General features: G+C 51.1%; 2 protein-coding genes across 13 annotated transcripts in view; both read right to left on the bottom strand.

The window, feature by feature from the left end:
- Positions 1-4,571, bottom strand: part of CYLD (CYLD lysine 63 deubiquitinase) — a 41,409-nt gene extending 36,838 nt beyond the window's left edge. The window contains exons 1-2 of one of the 7 annotated variants that reach the window (XM_039880854.1): positions 4,435-4,570; positions 3,829-3,907 (exon numbers count right to left, since the gene is read on the bottom strand). The gene's annotated coding sequence lies outside the window, so the exon portion shown is untranslated. Of the gene's footprint in view, positions 1-3,828; positions 3,908-4,434 lie in introns of all 7 variants that reach the window. The other 6 variants (XM_039880848.1, XM_039880850.1, XM_039880852.1 and 3 more) reach the window with 6 other exon arrangements.
- A 7,168-nt stretch (positions 4,572-11,739) lies between these two features.
- The window catches only part of NOD2 (nucleotide binding oligomerization domain containing 2), a 32,310-nt gene continuing 24,828 nt past the window's right edge, over positions 11,740-19,221 (bottom strand). For 5 of the 6 annotated variants that reach the window (XM_039880846.1, XM_039880843.1, XM_039880844.1 and 2 more), the window contains exons 10-12: positions 17,968-18,051; positions 14,769-14,852; positions 11,740-12,946 (exon numbers count right to left, since the gene is read on the bottom strand). In XM_039880846.1, coding sequence (XP_039736780.1) covers positions 12,874-12,946; positions 14,769-14,852; positions 17,968-18,051 — 241 coding nt within the window. In that variant the 3' untranslated portion in view covers positions 11,740-12,873. The remainder of the gene's footprint in view (positions 12,947-14,768; positions 14,853-17,967; positions 18,052-19,221) is intronic. The other variant, XM_039880847.1, reaches the window with a different exon arrangement.

Raw genomic sequence — 19,221 nt, 5'->3', positions numbered from 1 at the left:
CCTCGATCACTGATTTCCCAATATGAATCTAAATTATTACGTGTCGACGGTATTTGTTACTTTGTTAAAAGGCTTTAGACTGTGCTTCCTGGGTGCCTGTGTCTGCTTTCTAGACTGACTGACAGACTACTCGTTTCCCTTGCAATCGGCCATTTTCTGTGGTTTCCTGCAGTATGCATTTGCCTCCTTTTAGGGCCTTGTTGCTTTCCATCTTACGGCTTCTAATCAGTTCTGAAAAGTCAGGTGATAAAATATGTGGGTGTGTTAAAAAAAAAAAGATACCAATAACAAAACATATACATTATGAACAGGTCTTTTAAGGAGTAATGTGATGTGTATGGGCCTTATTGCAGGCATATTCGATAATAATACTGCGCTGATGTTTGCTTGGTCCCAGAAGGCTGAGATGGTAAAAAAGCGACTTCTAAAAAAGCGAGGAGTTGTTCTGCTCTCTTTAAAGCGTACTGGAATATTTTTGGCCAAAAGATTTTTTGAAGAATGGCAATTCTATTTTGAAAAAAATATATTTTTTTAATTCCTAAAAATTATGCCTTCATAAATTAAAATTAAGAACTTCCTTTAATCTTGATGATTATTTTATGCCAACAACGCCTACTCTATTGGTTCTCTAAGCTTAACAATTCATGTCACAATTTAAAATAAAACCATCGGTGCTAACGAAAGATTACCAAGACAAAACTAAATTACTACATGAATGCATCAGGATACTGTTTTAAGTGGATTTGATTACAAAAGTGTTTTCTGAAAATCATTTACGAGACAGTTCACAATAAAATTTGATAAAACTACTCTGACTTATAAAAAGGTTAACGGCAATTTAACAATGGTTATCAGGAACCATATCTTACAGTGAACCACACAAGGAACAATAATTTTTCTCTAACTTGCATTAGCACAAGTGGGAGTAAGCTTAGACTCAATAATTGTCATGTAAGACAATTAGAACAGCCAAGGCAAAAGTTATAAAATATTTAAAAAGCATTATCCAAAAATATAACACGGTCTTTCCTCTTTTAGAAAGGATACATTAAGAAAGAATAGGTTTGGAACTACCGTATTAAAAACCGATTCTCTTCATTCCGACTGGTAGAGAAACTATAAAGGATAACTTTCTGGCTCTACTCTAGAAGCATACAAGAGGATGAATTTAATGATTATTAATATAGCCCAATATAGCATGACAGCAGAAATATGTTAATAAAGAGACTTTCTGTCCCTTTAGAAAGAACAGAATGCCAATATTCTTCGTTCACTGCGATGTGCACAACAGTTAAATTAAGAACCCCAAGCTGTAAAAACTGACCCAGGACTATCTGGCAAAGATTCGAATCACATTGTCAGTGAGTTCTTTAATATTCAAAGAAAGTGTCGGTTTGTTCAATATTTGTATGCACTAGCACAGTGTCAGACACGGAAAAATACAGAAGGAGGAAGGTATGCCACAGTCCTCTGACTACCTTTCGGGTCTAATTGTTAAAAAATCGCCTCTCATAGTACAGTTCACTTTGACTGTTAATATATCACAAATGATTCATCTAAATACCATCGTACTTATTTCAGGCAGGAAAATTGAGTGGTTATGATATCCTGATAATTACTATAAGTATCAAATGAAGATTATCAAAGCACTAGAATACACAGTAATATAGTTAGCCCTAAAACCACATGGAACAGGAGGCCTTTCTCTGACAACATTCGAGATGAGGAACAGCTCGGGGTCACAAAGATTTGAAAATGTATCTGGTTATCTGAGCTTGCTGACCATCTGGATTCTGAGTAAAGGAGAATTTAATTGTAAAATAGTCATTAAACTAAGATGAGGGTTAGAAGACACAAATATTTATCAGTTTCTCTCTATGCAATAAAAAGATGATGATCAAGTTTTATTCAAGGTCAGAAATATCATGTTCTAAAAGATCACATATAGTACAAATGAACAGAATTAGCTACATAAAATTGACAATGGTTAACTTATCTAGAAGATACAATGTCACTTTGATTCTCGAGTTATGGGGTTATATTGTTCAAAGAACTTCATCGAAGAAAACAAAGACATCTAATTCAAGAACAGTTTGTATCTCCAGAGATATTCCGACTTGTTCTAAAAACCACAGGAGCCTATCTAAATGAGAATAAAAATTACAATACTGAAATACTGCCCCTGATTATAAATGGTAGAGAGACAGGAAGGTCAGCGTGAATACCAAAGAAAGAAAACACACCTCTGGATAGTTAGAATAATTCCGCTTTAAGAAAGAATATCACTCACTAAAAGAACAAGTTGTTCTATTCCTAAACAGCAAAAGAATAGAAATACAGAGATTCTGCAACCAGAAAAGAGACAGTTGGCTTTACCTGTCCTCGTGGATTAACTGGTGACCCGAGCACACAAGTATTCAGTCCCTCAAACAAATGGGATTTCTAAGGTTAAGAAAAAAGTCCGGCTCCCACACCTGCATATTCATGGCAGAAGAACAGGGACATCTGCTGTCTCACCAGAGTGAAGTCTGGCCACTGCAGTTCCAGACCATGAATTCCCCAAGTCTCTCATCTTTATAGTCCTCGTGCCCAAACCCGTGCCCGCCAATATGGTAGGCATTCAGGACATAAGCAATGGATGACATGGTTCACTCAGGTGATAACAGTGAAAACTAAAATTCCATTTCCTTATCCTGATTAGTGATTAGCTTTCTTCAAGTCAAAATTAAAAGACTCAAGAGTTGGGAGTATTTAATGATTTTTACCTAATTCTCTAGAAAATAATAACTCTAATCCATAACAAAGTGATGGTCAATTTTTACGCCACTTCATTGTTACACGTGTAAGAACGAACAGGAGAATTTCACAACTGCGAAAACAACTTGTTTGAGGCTCATTTGAAACTGGCTTCCTAGATTCTCACACCATGCCTGGTGCCTACAAATTCTCTACAACCAATAAAAGGACCGCAACAAATTTAAGATCATAGTGTGACAATCAGGAAAAGATACTAATCGTTGGATGAACGGGATACTTATTCCTTTTTCTCTTCTCGTGTTAAAGACATTCTCGAACCAAACAAAATCACAGTTGAGGCATGCCAGACCACCAGCAATCATCGCTTCCGAATGCTTGTTTTACATGACAAGTGTCGTGCCTTATGAGCACTTCACAAGAGTTGCCACCCAAAGGAAGGCTTCTTCGCAAGAATGCTATAAAATTTGGCAGCTGAACGTTAGAGAATGTGCTGGGTGTTATCTACATTTACACTACATGAACCTCCACAAGAATTTCCAGCGAATCATTTTCTCCCGATACTGTCCTACTTCAAATCCACCCACTTCCCAGTGGCAAACCCCCAGCTAGATTCCGAAGGCCATTCAGCCTACTTGGGACACGTGGGGGTGTGCAGAAAACCAAAACTTGAATGAACACCTTCTCTTAAGGCCTGGATCCTGCCCCACCCCCTACCTCACCCCAAGGCACGGCCTGCAATAGGAACAATCTTATTAAGACACCTATGAGCCAGAATTCAAAGACAAGGTAGGGAATGCTCCTTAGATGAGCTAAGGATACAGGGAGGCTGGGGAGAGGAAGGGACTGGGAGACGACGGAAGGGCTTGGTGTCTGGAAGATGACAACCACTCTAAAACATGCAAACGCCGCGGGATGCAATAGAAACGATGCCAAGGACGTGAACGACCGGGCAGCTGACCCTGCTGAGAACCAAACTCGGAAACACTGTCTTCCTTCAAGACTTGAGGATTGCCCCGCAGACTGTTAATAGAATAAAAAAAAAAAAAAAAAAGAAAGAAAAGGAAAGAATACCTTGTTTCAACAGAGCGCACCTTTCAACTAAGGAACTCGGGGTGGCGTAAAAACCATGCTCATCCTGGAAAGGAGAAAACTGAAAGAAAAAGGCAGAACACGCCATTAGCGAGGCCTGAACCCCGACTGCTCTTCCTGGACAGGAGCCACACACACCCCAAAACCGATCCATCCAGACGCCCCACCGCACACATATGCAATAATCGAGCCCCGGGCTCCCGACGGAGCCGGCCGGCGGCCCGTGCCTCGGTTTCCCCATCTGCAAATGCAGAGCCAAACAGGGAGACGGTTTCCTGCGCTGCTCCCACGCCAGTCCCCTCTCCTCTGCGGGTCCCGGCGGCGGTCACCCCACTCCCACCACTCGGGAGCCCTCTCTGGGGGGCCCGGGGATTGGGGAAGCCCCGGGCGTGGGGAAGCCCGGGCTGACGTCAGCGGGCTCAGCACCCCGCGGGCCTGACCCGCTCGGGGCCGCGACAACTAACGGGTGGGCGGCGAGGGCCAGACGGCCACGGCGGCGGCTCGAGGCGCCCGGAGGCCGGGGAGGGGCGCCCGAGGGGACCCAGCGGCCCACCGCTCGCCAGTGCCGCCGCCCCATCACTCACTCACCTCGGGCGGCCGGGCGTCGCCCCGTCCTCTGCCTTGCTGGCCCCGGTCGCGGGCCGGCCCCGGCGCCCCACACCCACCGCTCTAGTATTTACCTCCGACGCGCGCCCCCGCGCAGCCGAACCTGCTACCTAGGCCCGCCCCCACCTGCCCCGCCTCCGGACGGCCCGCGGGGGAGGGCGGGGCTGGGCGGGGCCAACCGCCGCGCTACCCAATCACAGCCCGAGCGGCGTCCCTGCGCACGCTCTGATTGGGCTGCGCTGTGACAGACCTTCTTCCAATGGCTGCCGGTCTGGAGCGCGCCGTAGGAACTTTCCGTTCCGTCAAGCTCGGTGGAGCCAAAGGACAGGGAGGGGCGGGGGGCGCAGCGGGGGCGGGGCGGGCGTGCGTGGCTGATTGGGCGACAGACGGCGGGTGCCGCGTCGCGGTTGGCTGACATCGGGGCGGGGTGGGGCACCGTGCATCTTCCCGCTCCGCCTCCCGAGCCTGGGTCTCGGCTCCAGGCTCAGCTGTCAGAACTCCGTAGACCGGGAGTTTGGGGCTGGGGTGGGGGAGCCGTCTAGGCTCCAGCTGGGAGTAGGATTTCAGGATTCCATGAAAAAGCAACGCTTTAGAATCAGACCTGAGTTTGCATCCTCTGTGCTTTCAATAAGGAGCAGCGTGACATGGGGACCTCACAACCACGCTGAGCCTCAATTTTCTCATCTGTAAAATGGAGATAATCGTGAAATAACGTGTGCAAAGTTGTCACACTCCTCACCATTCCCCGCTTTTCCTCCTGTGTTCCTGAGCACAGCGGGAGCTCAGTCGGGTTAAATGTCTTCCTCTCCCTCAGATTCGGCCTGGGACTCTTGCTGTTCCTGAATCTCCGTTGCCACCAGGTTGGAGGGAGGTCTCCCCGGGGTGCTGAAAAAAGGATTGCCACGGCCGCCTCACTCAGCTCTGCGCCCCTGGCCACCAGCCAGGACTTGGGGTGTAGTTAAGGATCTTTCAATTAGAAGGGAGGTTTGTGATTCCCAAAAGTGCTCAAAATATTTAAGGAAGTGCTTTTTATAATCAGTCCCAGAGCCTTGCAGCATGCTTTGCTGCACTGGATACTCCTGTTAATTAATTCCTTCTCCTTTGACATTTTAAGTACCAATTACAGGAGAAGGTGAGTAATATCGAGGAAGAGGGGTGTGTGTGTGTGTGTGTGTGTGTGTGTGTGTGTGTAATCATGAAAGGGAAAATTTCCCCAGTGGAAAGTGACATTTTTGAAGATCTGGGGAATTTAAACCAGTGAGTACATAAAAGAAGTCATGTGAGCGATTTCTAACAGTACCAGTACACCATCCGCCATCTCCCTAGCCATGATCATCCAGGATGAAATGGATAGCTTTGAAAACCTAAGCCTCAGTCCACTCTCGTCCCTCCTAATCCATCCTTATTCTGCTTCCCACGCTTCACGACCTCACTGCACAGAAAGCAATAACATGAAAACCAACAGGCCCAGCTCACAGTGTGGCCTTAGGCGACACCGTTCCCCTTCTAGATCTAGATTCTCCAATAAAGTTGTAGGACTCAGAGGTCACAGTCTGGGAGAAAAGTTCAGCCTGAAGACTGTTTCTGCTGAACCCAGACAGTAGGGGCGGGGGTGGGGGAGGAAGCGGAGGGGAGAGGAAGGTCTTGAATCCTTTTACACAGGACAATCCTTTTACCCTTTCATTCTCTCTCTTGCCACACTCCTCACCATTCCCCGCTTTTCTTCTTGGCACACGTCTCTCATCTACGTTACCTACTGGCCCCTGAGGCATCTGAGTTTGCCACCCCTGGACTAGAACATCTTCATGTCCCTTGTGATGATGGCCTTCGATGCTGCCGAGTCCTCCGCTTCAGGAGTGCTTTCCCGAGCTCGATCCTGTCACACGTTCCCCGAATCAGAGTGTCAAGCTTCGTCCGAGAGATATTTTTCCAAGCCATGCCTGATAAACAGGGCTTATCTCAAGAACTGTCTCCTATCAGATGGTAATGGCTTAGAACGTCCGTGCTGAATGCTGAAAGCTGTGTTCAAGTTCACAGGGTCAAGAGAGACGTCCGCCAGGGCATGAGGCGGGGAATGGTGTCATGGTGCTATTATTTGCAGTCTTTAATAAGCCAGCCTCTCGTTTTACGGATGGGAGATGAAGGTCCAGAGAGGAAAATAACTTGTCCCCAGTCACCCAAGAGGTGAACTGAGACCCTCCTTCTCCTGACTTCAGGCCAGTGCTCTCCCCACCTCTGTTTAGACAGATTCTCCAGCGGAAATGCCCACCCCCTCTGCCTTCCAAATCCTTCCTTTAAGGCCTAGCCAAAGTCCACCCTCTTCCAAGGGTCTTTGCAGATGGCTCCAGGCCAGCTCGATCACCTCTGCCTACCCTCCACCTCCCACCCCTGTGTAGGTTGTGGCCCCGGGGTTATTGAGCTGGTCACCAAGAAACACGGCAGCTACAAGAGAGAGGCCACTCGTGCCCTCCGGCAAGGAAGGCAGACCCGAAATGACTAATGACTAATTACAAGATCACTTAATTACCCTGGTTCGAGTGGGAACTCATGAGAACCGCTGTGAGCACACAGAGAAGGTGGTTGACGCTCAGGGAAGGCCTGTTTGGGGAAATCACCTCTGAGCTGGGGTAGGACAGATGACTGGCCGTCAGGGGTGAGGGCGGAGCACTGCAGGCGGAGGGAACGGGAGTGCGCGTGACAGGCTGCAGGAACCGAAAGACACCGAGCCCAGCCCGGAGAGTGTGGGCGCAGAAGGCCGGTCACGGAGAAACGTGAGCAGGAGCTGGTCTCATCCCCAGAGCGGCGGGAACCCTCTGACGTTTTAAGCAGGGTCACCGTTTCCAGTCAGACCCTGCCCCGTGCTTCCCGGGTGGTACCCCAGGCTCCTCCCACCTCCAGCCTCACCACCTTCGGTGTTTCTATCCTGCTGCCCGCTGGACATCTCCACGCCACGCAGCCTAAAGCGAACTCCCCGCCAGGCCCCGCTCCCCTGCAATCCGGGAATGGCAGTTTCCAGCTGTTCAGCGACCCCCACCGCTCTCCACCCCCACCCCTGCCGTGGCTCCATCCTTTTCCCACCACTGCTGCGAACAGGCACATTCAGAATGAACCTCTAAACCCCGGGAGAACTACTAGACCAGGCGTCCCGCGGGCGGGGACACTGCAGCGGTGCCTTCCCCTGGGGCGCAGCGGGTCCGCGTGTCCCTCAGTGCGTGAGCTGAGAGTCCGCCCGCTCGCTGATGTCCCTCCCGCCTAGCGAGTGGACACTGCAGGTGCATTCTGTCTGGGGGGCTTTGACTCTGGTCACCAAAGTTCTCTTTGGCGAGATCAAAGGGATTACTTTAATCACCCTTAATCCAGCTGAACTATAAATCCATGCTCTCCTGTGGAAGCTGTTTGCTGTGATCAACGCCAAATGATTTCTGTGGGATTTGAAACACAGGCACATGGAGAAGAGGGGTTCGGTGCTCTTCATCAAAGGGGACATTTGGGCGACAGATGGAATCCCATTTTGAGCAGTAGATACTTCAGGAATGATTCTGTCCCAGGAAAACTTCCTCCTTTAGGAAGGGGACACTAATGGTATCAGGAAAACGGTTATTCGTTATTACAATCTGCCCCACCTTCTACCTTCTGCCCCCTTTAAAAAGAGTGAATTCCCCATTCATTCAACAAATATGTGAGCACCTACTATGCGCTAGGCACTGTCTCGACTCTGGGGACACTGCAGTGAGTGTGGCCCCCGTACTCCTAGAGCTGACATTCTAGGGGAAGGAAGAAACACCTGTACATCAGGTGGCACATGCTGAGAAGTCAAAGGTAAGCAGAGCAGGAGAGGAGAGAGTGTTTGGGGGCTGCTGTTTTAGGGAGAACGTTCCAGAAAGAACCCCCTCAACAAGATGACATTTTTTGAACAAAGATCTGAAGGAAATGAGAGAGCCGGCCCTGCCACTGTCTAGGAAAGAGGCGGTTGCAAAGTTCTGGAAGAGGCAGGGTGCTTGGCACTGTCGAGGGATGCCCAGGTGGCTGTAGTGCAGAGTACGGGGGTGTGCAGGACAAGGGGGAGGCCGGGGAGCACACGGGGGTGGGCCAGGCCAGCATGAGACCTCGGCTGTCACCCCGCGCCACACGGGAAGTCCTGGAGAGTTCAGATCACAGCAGGGGCTGGTCTGTGGGGATCAGAGTCAGAAGCAGGGCCACTAGTCAAAAGGAGCCCCTTATTTCCTGGGGGCGGGGGGAGCAGGTGAGGAGGAGGAGGAGGTGTCGAGAAAGAAGTTGTCTGAGTAAAAAAGGGTGCAGCATTCCTGAAAGAAAGGGTTTTCGGGGTGCTTGATGGGGAAACAGTAGTGCTTAGCGTGCTTAGGGGGCTGGATATGTGGATTGTTCTGGAAGTGATGACAGGAGGGAGTAAATTTAGAGCAAAAAGGGGACCCTAAAGATTTTGGATGCCAGTCTGCACAGCCGCAGTCCCTCCCCAACGTAATTCTCCAAGGGAAACTGCCCAGGCCGGTCCCCAGTGTCATTCGGGACCTTGCTGCTCACCGGTAACCTGCCACCCAGGGCCCGAGGCTATGCATCCATCAAATGTGGACATGGCCAGGTGTGTGCCCTCGCGGCTGCGTGCTTCACCCACGCGGCCTTCCCCAGCAGGGAAGGAGGCAGGAATCTGTGTTGGTGCAATAATGTAAAGATGCTGAGTCTCAGCTCAGCCCACTTGGAACCTGGCTGCACCTCCCACATTTCCGTGGTGTGTATTCATTTCAGCATCTGGTTTTGGCACTGTCGGGGGGGAAACACTCAGATTGACTTTTTTTTCCTTCTAGGATGATGGCGAGTATGATTAAAGTCTGCAGCTCTTTAGAAAATACTCCCACTCGGATCCCTTTTTTTTTTTCTGCACGTAAGTATTATCAGCCACAATTGTGGAATCTGTCTGCTCCCGGATAAGCCGCTGGTCCTGAGCCCGTGCCTTTCAGGTAACCTCCCTATTAGAGAACTCGAAGACTGAGAGTCCTAGTTCACGAGTTACCTGCACAGGCCTAGAATGCTATCAGCGGATTCGCTGGACCTCCCGAAAGTTAGGAAGCATCTTCCGCTCTGAGCCCTGACAGTCATCTGGGTCCCAGCACCGCTCCCACCCAGGCCCTCCTGAATCCTCCTCGCTCCGTAATCTCTCCCTGGCCTACATCGTCCAGGCCCAAGGACCCACCCCACTTTCAACACCGAGGACACCCATGCTATTGTGTATGGCAGTGACCTCTCCCGCAGGCTCCGGACTCACACCGTAAACTGAATGTCTTCACTTGATTTCTCCACTTAGATGTCCCCAACGTGACGGTCTAAAACAGAAGTCCCTCCCCCTCGCAAACACGGTTCCGGCCTGTCTTCTCCAGGCTCCCGGGTGACTCAAGTCAGAAATCAAGGAGTCATCCTGGCTCTTCCCTTTCCCTCATCCCTCTGAAGGTACTTGGGAAGCCGCCTGCGGAATGTCTCCAGAATCCCACCTTCTCTCCACCTCCACCGGTGCCAGCTTAGGCCAGCCGCCTGGCACTTGACTGCAGTAGCTTCCGGGTAGTCCTAGGAGGGCCCCCCCTCGCTCTTCCTCTCACCCCGACTCCTCTGCATCCCTCCAGTAGCAAAAAAATATCTTTAAACGTAACTGGGTTGCATCCCCCTACTTAGAACTCTCTGACGGCTTGCCGTTATTCTACGATCAAGACCAGACTCTTGACCATGGCCACCTAGGCCCTTCGCGACTGGCCCCACCTACCTCTCCAAACCCTACTGGCAACACTCCCCCGCTCAGCTTGCCTCAAACATACCATATTAGTTTTCTACAGCTGCTATAATAAATTGCCACAAACTTGGTGGCTTAACATGACACAGATTGATTCTCTTACAGTCCTCGAACCAGGGTGGCAGCATGTCTGCACTACTCCACAGAGGTCACAGCGGTGAATGTGTCTTTGCCTTTTCCAGCTTCTAGAGCTGCATTCCTTGGTCCATGGGACCCCCTCCTCCTTCAAAGCCAGCAGTACAGCATCTTACTCTAGTGATCCCATTGCCTTCTACTCCAGTGTCAAACCTTCCTTGGCCTCTTATCAAGATACCTGTGGTTGCACCGAGAGCCTATCCAGATCACCTAAGATAATCTCCCCATCGTAAGATCTCTTCCTTAAAGTCCCTTCCGCCATATAAGGCGACATTCACATGTCCCAGGGATTAGGACCTGAGTATTTTGGGGGCCATTACTCATCGTACAGCATGTACCAGGCTCTTTCCCATGGCAGGGTCTTTGCACAGCTTGTTCCCTGTGACTGGAATGCTCCCCTTGTCCCCATCATGGGCAGCCCCTTCTCATTCCTGGGCTCACAGCTCACCTGTCCCCTCCTTGTAGAACCGACCCCCGATCTGCAGGCTTCCCACTACCCAGGACCTTTGTGGATCTCCTTCCCGGCACTCACCACAGTGGAACATATTTCATTTATTTTGCAGTTTATCTGTTTTCTGCCTGCCTCTCCCTCGTCCCTCGCCATAAGTGCCATGAGAACAGGAACCACATCTGCTGTTCACCCGCCAGTTGTCCTCACGCATCTGGCTCGTGGATGATTACTAACTGGGCTTCAGGAAGGTGGCGCCAGCAAAGGGGCTGCTGTGTTCACGGCTCAGAGAAGCCAGGCCCGTCTCCACCCTCCTCCCATCCTCTATCAGAAACAGTGGTCTGGACAGAACCTCGCGCCACCAGCAAAGAGAACCCACAGACAGGGCCACACGCAGGAGCCTGGGGAAATGCCGAAAGCATTTAACGAGACAGGAACACGCAAAACCTTTCAAAGAAGCAGACCTGCCTTCAGTAAGCAGACGCCTGAGCCGTTGCTGGTCCAATGCAGCTAGGAATTACTTCAGCGGGGCCTACCCAGGAGGCTGCTGGCTGAGAAAAGCCGTGCCCAAATCTTCATCCTTCTCCTGGGAAAGACTCTGGGAGCCACTTGGACAGAATGGAGGAGGCCCAGGGGCCCCTCACATCTTCAGCCAGAGGCTTCCGCAGCTTAGATGTCACCAAAGCCAAATCTGTTTCAATAGCGAGGCTATTCCTAAAATTTGCTTTTGCCTTAAGCGATACATTATCTGGTCGAACACATCATTCCCACCCACCCCTCCAAGTAGAAAATTGCGCTTTAATATTTAATATTTGACAGGTGGCAAGGACATTTAAAAATATTTGGTCACAAGGAGGGTAGCTCTGGCGATTCATTAGTTTTCTCTGTGATCATTTACAGCATAAAATTCACAGCTGTTTTTGTTTTTTTTTAATAAAAATATAAACTTGGGAGAATAACACAAAGTGGTTTATAAATATTAACCAGGTTTCACAAATAATAACGTTTAAAATAATAACACTTGCACAGCACTGACAATTTACAAAAGCTACAACATGTACCCTCTCGAAAAATCCAAACACACATCTGCTTAAAAGGAAGGGCCTTTGATTTTGCCCCTGTAAACCTTTGATCCATAACTTTATATCCTAAAGCATTCTGGCACGAAGAAAACGGAACTGACTCTTAGGGGTATATTTTGGAAGTCTGCTCTCAGAATTCAGTTCACGAGCATCAACCAGAAACCAGAAACCTAGTGAGGCCATTCAAAATTCTGACGCAGACGAATTTTTAAAAGCTGCATTTGGATGGCGAGTTGTTTCTAAAGGCTTCACTGAAGAGTAATTGACTTCGCTGGAAATAAAAGTCCATGTGTGATGGCAGCTATAGATGGACATATTTTTTTTGCAAATCTAGAATATCTTCGGGGCTAAATGGCTGTCATGTGTCCCCTCCCAATAACGTCTTAAGTACCGGAAAGGAGAAAGGGGTAAATCGCAACCCCTCCCAGGCTGGGAGATGGGCAGGGGGCAGCCATACGGGAAGCAGCAAAGCTGAGAACACTGATCTTCGTAATCCTCCAGCAGAGAGGAAATGCCACGTGCGGGGTCCAGGATGAGCGGAGGAACCGGATGTGGGGAACGGCCTGGACGCCTACCCAGGAGCTGCAACGTGGCAGACAGTTCCTTCCTGAACACCTCTCCTCATGGCGAGCGGGGTGGGAAGGGGCCTCTCCCGTAGATCCAGGTCTCTGCGCCCACAGGCACTCAGCAACCCCCCGGAGGCCGGCCCCACGTTATAAGGTGCTGCTCCTTTGCTACGGCCTGTGGATCGAATCGTGGCAAGAACTTGATGGCAAACGCCTGCTCCGAAGGGCGCTGATGCTCCTTCCTCTGCCAGGATGAAGGAGATGTACGACATCCGCCCTAGGCGTGGGGACAGGGCTCCATCTGAATGGGCTGCTGCCAGGTGGAATCCGGCTCCCGGGCTCCAGAGCCACGGCTGCTCGCACACAGACTGGGAGGACCTTGGCCCGGAGACATCAAAGCAAGAGTCTGGCGTCCCTGTGGCTGAGCCTCTCCATTTCCTCAGGAGAGAAAGTGTTTCCTCGAAGCCTTAAAGGGATAAAGAGAAGAGAGGCTGGAGTGAGGACAGACCCCTGGAGTGCTTTCCAAAGGAAGCTGGCCGGCCCCTCCAGCCCAGCTGCAGCTCCCCTGGGAAAGACGCCTATGCTGGTTTTGCTCAAAGGCAGCCAGGGTGGCTCGTAAATCACTGTGCACAATGAAATGAGGCTTGGTGACTCTGCACAGAAAGTCCACACCGGCCAGCCGGCCTGACTCCCCAAGGCTGGAGATTCTTTTTAAGGCAACAGCGAAATCTGTCAAGAATGCAATGAGCAAGTCCTGATGCCACCCCCGCTCCAAGTGCCAACAAGAGGCAACAACTAACATCAGAACCCTTAAAATACCAACCCGATGCTGGCGTGCCCCACCCCCCAACACCAGACACCCGAGGTGGCATTTCCTAGGATGGTACAATGGTTTGGGTGGGGGGAGGGACCCACACTGTGCCCAGGACTGAGGACCCCATAGGGTACAGGGGTCACACAACCATATGGAAGACAATCTCTCTGTCGCAGGACAGATGCTTAGAAGTCCTTGTTTTCGACTTCGTCCTTTGATATCTATGGTGGCTGCTGACTTGACATGCCTTCTGAGGGAGGGACAAGTCTGCATATTTAAAGGAGGGTGGCACGCTCCCACAGATGAGGCAGGTGACACACAGCAGCGCCCTGGACCTGCTCCAAGACAGCGGGCTGGGCGGGCATGCCGGCTGCAGGGGCCCGTTTGCCTGGCAGACTGGGGTCGGTCTCTCCTCTACTCTGCTTTGCTCCTGGCACTTTCAGTGGGGGTCCAGACTTGCCAGCTTTTTTGAGAAAACCCTAAAAGATAGATTCTTTATGAAGGAATCTCCCAGTTTTAAAATACAGACGGAACCCCCAACTTACAATGGTTCGACACAATTTTTCAACTTTACAGTGAGGCAAAAAGCGAGGTGTGTTGAGTAGAAACCGTAATTTGAGTTCTGATCTTTGCCTGGGCTAGCGGTACGCAGTACAAAAGGCTCTTATGATGCTGGGCCGTGGCAGAGAGGTGGTTTTGCCCAACGGTAGGCCAGTGTAAGTGTTCTGAGCGCGTTTAAGGTGGGCTGGGCTAAGCGCCGATGTCAGGTGGGTTAGGCGTAGTAACGCATTTTTGACGTATGATATTTTCAACTTAGGAGGGAGTTACCAGGACATAACCCCATCATAAGTTGGGGGATATCTGTATCGGCTTTCTAGCTCAGTGCCTGAAACACATGTAGTGACATTCACTCGTAACATGTTAAACCAAGGGAAAACTTTCTACTTATTATCTGAGTGAACAACACATCCCTAGAAAGAAGGAGAATACATTTTTGATGTGGTGACTCAATGCCTTTGTAAAATACATGGAGATGTGGCTTTTAAATACAAAGACTTAGATACATTGTGCAACAGTTCCCTCCCTGTGTAACCCCCACCCAGAGCTGCAGCCTTGACCTGACACAACAGCCTTGACCTGTGGCCGTAGCTGTAACACCCCGCAGGGCAGGAGCTGAGTTCTTTCCTGTTTTACGCTTCGAACATACCCCCATGCCTACACGACTTCCTAGAACAGGGACGTTTCTGAATAAGCCCTCGTGATTCAAAAATAAAAGAATGAGTTCCTGCTCAGAGATGTGAAGGCGTCTTTCCCAGACAAAGAACTAGATCCATCCCACGCAGAACGCCACCGAATGTCAGAGCAAAAGGGATCTTAGAAATTCTCACATTCTTCTCTCCCCTTGCCCCGTTTTATAGATTGGAAAACCGAGGCCCGCAGAGGTCACAAGGCCTGCCCGGGGCGGGGGCCTTACCAGACTTCCAGGATAGTGTCATTTCTTTCCAGGGCCTTCAGGAGGGCTTCTGCCCCACGGCAGGTGACGCGATTGTTGGACAGCCTGGAGAGGGAGACAGAATGCTGAGCTTCAGGGATGCTCGTGTCTCCTCTCGGGCCTGTCCAATCAAAGGAAGCTTTGGGAGCTGGCCGGCCAGCCGACCGAAGCCACTAGCCCTCGACATGTCCCTTTCCTGTCGAGATTCCCAACGAGCTCATCGACAAAGGCTCAGCGACTATAGGGAAATGCACCCTTCTCTGTTCCCCTGGCCAGACTCACTGGCCTAACTGGGGAGCCACTCCCTTGGAAGGTGCTGTAGATAGCACGGTGGTCAAGTGCGTGCGTTTTAAGACCAAACTTCCCGGGTCCAAATGCAATTTACACCACTTTGTTTCAAGCAAATTTGCCCAATTTCCCCATCTATAAAATGGACCTACAAGAGTCTCCCCCTCATGGTGATAGGGCTTAAACAAAGAATGGTTTATTCCAAACCGCTTGGCACCACCCTCAACTGACAGAAAACCACCAACGAACAGTAAGCACATTTTCATCTTTCGGGGGCGAGTTTAAAGCTACAGGACGCGATTGTAGAGAACGGGAAGGACGCTGAATAGCAGGGGAAGAGCGAGCGCGCTTCCCCACGCCATTCTTGTGCTCACAGCTGGCCCGCAATCCCCCACCCCCACCCTGACCCTGCAAAACCCAGGAAATCCTCAGAAGCCGCCCCCAAGGCTGCCATCAAGGGTGACAGCCAGCTTTGATGGAGCTCTTACTATGTGCCAGCTTGTGACCTCCGCCACCTCAGGGCCACCTCAGGGCGTGCTCACGACCCTGTGAGGAGGGTCCAGCTGTTATCACCTCACACTTGAGACACCTGAGGCGCAGTCCAAGAAGCAACAGCCGGAAACAGCAGAGCCGGGTTCCAAACCCGGACCATCCGGTTCCAGATCCCACACTCCTAACCATCGCTCGGCAGCTGTTTAAAGGAGGTAGGCATCTTTTTTTACAGGGAAACAGCGGGGGATGAACAGAATTATGAGGCCCTCGCTGAGGCAGCATGGAATTAACCCCTGTTGCTGCTGCCTGGTATCCCTCGGGATCGACTGGAGTAAGTCTGTGACGATGATGGAGGACAAATGTGCCACGTCCGCAGCGGGTCGAGAATAAAGCAGGTATTTCCAAAGGCTCCCCCATGTGCGAAGCCTGGTGTCCCAGCTCAGACGAATCCCAGCTTCGCGCGGGGCTCCCGGCCCACGCTGGCCCATGTGACAAGTGGAAGTGTTTCCCCCAAACGTTAGGCGAGGCCCGGCCCCTGCGAGCAACACAAACAGGCCGTGCCAGAGGGGACGGCAGGCTGGCAGCAAGGCGGACGCTCTCCCAGAGGCAGCTGTCAGCTTGTCCCTGAAGGGAGTGTTTTCCTTGGGCCGTATTTGCCAGGGACGACACCAGCCTCTGCTAAGAAAAGGAGCCATCTGGTGATGCCCTGGGGTCCTTGGCACCATGGCTGCCGTGGCGCCAGCCTCGGAGGGCACCAGCACAAGCCTGTGACGGTCGCTAGCTGGGCTCCTGCTCACACCCCCATCCCTCTCCTCGTGGCAAGGGCCCCGGCCCACCGAGTCCGCCCCCAGGGGTGCCCTGATCACTCGCCCCCCAGTTCCTGGACCTACAGGAGCTCGTCGAGCTCCTGGCCTCTTTCACCAGCTCTGTCCACTGCCGTCAGCCTAATCTGTCGCCCCCATCTCTGTCAGGAGCCTCCCGACTGGGCCCCCATCCCTCCCCACCCCCCATCTCCATCTCCTCCATCTCTTCCGAAGGAAGCATCAAGCATGATCTTTTTATGATGTAAATCAGATCACATTACTGTGCTCATTAAAACCCTCCAAAAGCTTCTCAGTGCCCTCAGAATAAAATCCCAAGTCCTCCCCATGGCTCTGAGACCCCGTGGGCCACTCCCCCACCTCTGTTCCCCTCCGCCCCCCACTGCAGCCCACCGCGTGGGCCCGCCTCAAAGCCACCGAGCTTGTCTCTGCCGCACGACCCTCACGCTTGCCGTTCAGCCGACCGCAGGCATGGCAGGAACCTTCTTGTTACTCAGGTTCCCTCAGGTTCCCACTCAGATACCACCTGGTCACAGAGGCCTCGCCCGAGCAGCAGCACCCCACCCTCTCAGATTCTCTTTAGAGCCCTAATGACGCACAGAAATGGTCTCGTGTATTTGTTCACGTGCTCATTATCTGTCTCTCCCATGAGAACTTAAGAGCTATGTAGGTGGGCGCCTGCCCTGTCTTTTTTCCCTCTCTGTCCTTAGTGCCTCAGACAATGCCTGGCAGAGTGGGTATGCCAGAAACATTACGAATTTCAATATATACATGGGTGGATGTGTGCATGATGCATGGATGCATGAATGGATGGATGGATGCATGGATGCATGAATGGATGGATGGATGCATGCGTGGATGCATGGGTGGATGCACGCATGGACAGGTGCATGGATGCATAGATGGATGAATAGATGGATGCACACACAAATAAAGCAAGCATGCTTGCCTGCATTACACAAGAGATACCACTGGAGAGAACCGCCAGTTCTCTTGCCTGAGCCACAGATGACCACTGGACAGGGGGAAGGGCACTTCCTGTCTGCCCCATAGAAGACGCTGTTGGCAACGCACCCCTATTCCCTCGGCTTTCACCTCCAGCTCTGAAAGCTGCTTGCTAGGAAGACCCCAGCTCTCTGCCTGAGGCCTTGCTCCTGACCCCAGGAGCACACTTAGCCATGTTCACGGCAAGCTGGAAGTGCTGGAAAATTAATATCTCCACAAGCCCACTTCAATATATGAAGGACAGGGAGCTGGAGGATAAATACCCATGCTATCTCGTGGCGGCAGAATTAAACCCCAGTTGTCCTCGGTGATAACCGGCTCAGTGACACAGCCTTTATCGGTTACCTTCGCTTCATGACTCTCTCCCCGGCGTTTGCTGGGACCACCTCCCAAGCAAACAGCTTGCACCGGACTCCCTATCCGAGTTTGGGGGAAACCCAGCCAACGCCATCCGTTTCTGCCGGGCCTCCTCGTGTGAGTCAGCCAGGCTGGGGAGCGGCCCGGGTCTCCGATTCAGAAACACCCCTCCCCCACGCTGGTCGCTAGCGTACGGCTCCTGCTTCCTGGGTCCTTACTTCAGGACTTTCAAACTTGAATTTCTCTTAAGTCCTTCGGCGAGAGCACACACACCTTCGTCTTGGAGATGGTTCTCTTCCAGGCTGCGAAGAACAAGGGAGAAGACCCAGTTGAAACCGTAACATTTATCATGGAAGATGATGTTGATAAAGATAAACTATGTGCCTCCCCTTTAGAAAATCCAACATCTAAAAACCCACATTTACAAAGAAAGTAAGAACAAATGAGGCAGGGTTTGAGGGTCTCCATTCCAGAGACATTTTGGGGAGAGAATTCGCCCCAAAAGTCTACTATATAAGAAGTTCCCTCATGCCCTAGTGACTCTCTATCCATTTTCCCTTTCTTATCAATGGAAGCCTCATTTCATTTGGGGCCGCCACATGCTCGATGAAAAGATGACTTTCCCACTCTTTCTCCGGCTGCAGCCAAGGTTGGCCAAGAGACACCCGCGTGGCCGTGAACACACAAAGGGAAGTTGACAAATGGGGCTCCTGGGAATACTCTCTAAAAGGGAGAGACACAGCTGGCCTGTGCCTTTGCCCTTCCTGGGTATCCAGACTAAATCCTGGATTATAGGAGTGATGCTCTGGATGCTGCAGCCATCTTGGGATCATAAGGCAACCGACCATAAGGATGAAGACACAGCCCGGGGATGGGATGAAACAGAGTCCAGACCCCCGCTGGCCTCGTGGAGCCACCATGCCAGCCTATGCTGCCTACCTCCGGCATGCCTGTGCGTGAAAAAATACATCCTTTACTGCTTCAAGCCACTGTAGATAGAGATTTTCTCTCCCTTGCAGCCTAATGTCGTCATAACTGACACAGTCAGAGCGAGGCACTCTGACGAGAAACTCCGAGAAGTCAAACCCAATCAGGATCTAATGAGCGGTACCCTAGCAGAGCCAGGGACCCCTGCCAACAGCCAGGGCCCCTCCACGACGTCCATTTTGTGACAATGTTCCGAGGTATCGGTGCCCTTCCGCTTTCTGGAGAAATCAGCATTTTATCTCCCTGACATACTTTGGAACCGCCCAGAACATGTCATAAGAAGACTAGACTGGTGGCATCTGAAGAATGGAAAATTGGACTCGGTTTCACGTCGACACTGTGAGATTCGTGGTTTATCTTTCGGCTCGCCCCAAACTCCACTCCGCCTTCCAAGGTGGCCCTGACTCTCTCATCCGGTGGTCTCAGGGACCCGCATGCGCTTCGAAAGGATGAACAGGGGTGGTAGTGGTGACGGTCGGAGTTAA

Source organism: Pteropus medius, unplaced genomic scaffold (assembly GCF_902729225.1).
Source record: "Pteropus medius unplaced genomic scaffold, Ma_sr-lr_union100, whole genome shotgun sequence".
In the NCBI taxonomy this organism is placed as follows: domain Eukaryota; kingdom Metazoa; phylum Chordata; class Mammalia; order Chiroptera; family Pteropodidae; genus Pteropus; species Pteropus medius.
The sequence above is the reverse complement of the archived record's forward strand: the minus strand, read 5'-3'. Positions and strand labels throughout refer to the sequence as shown.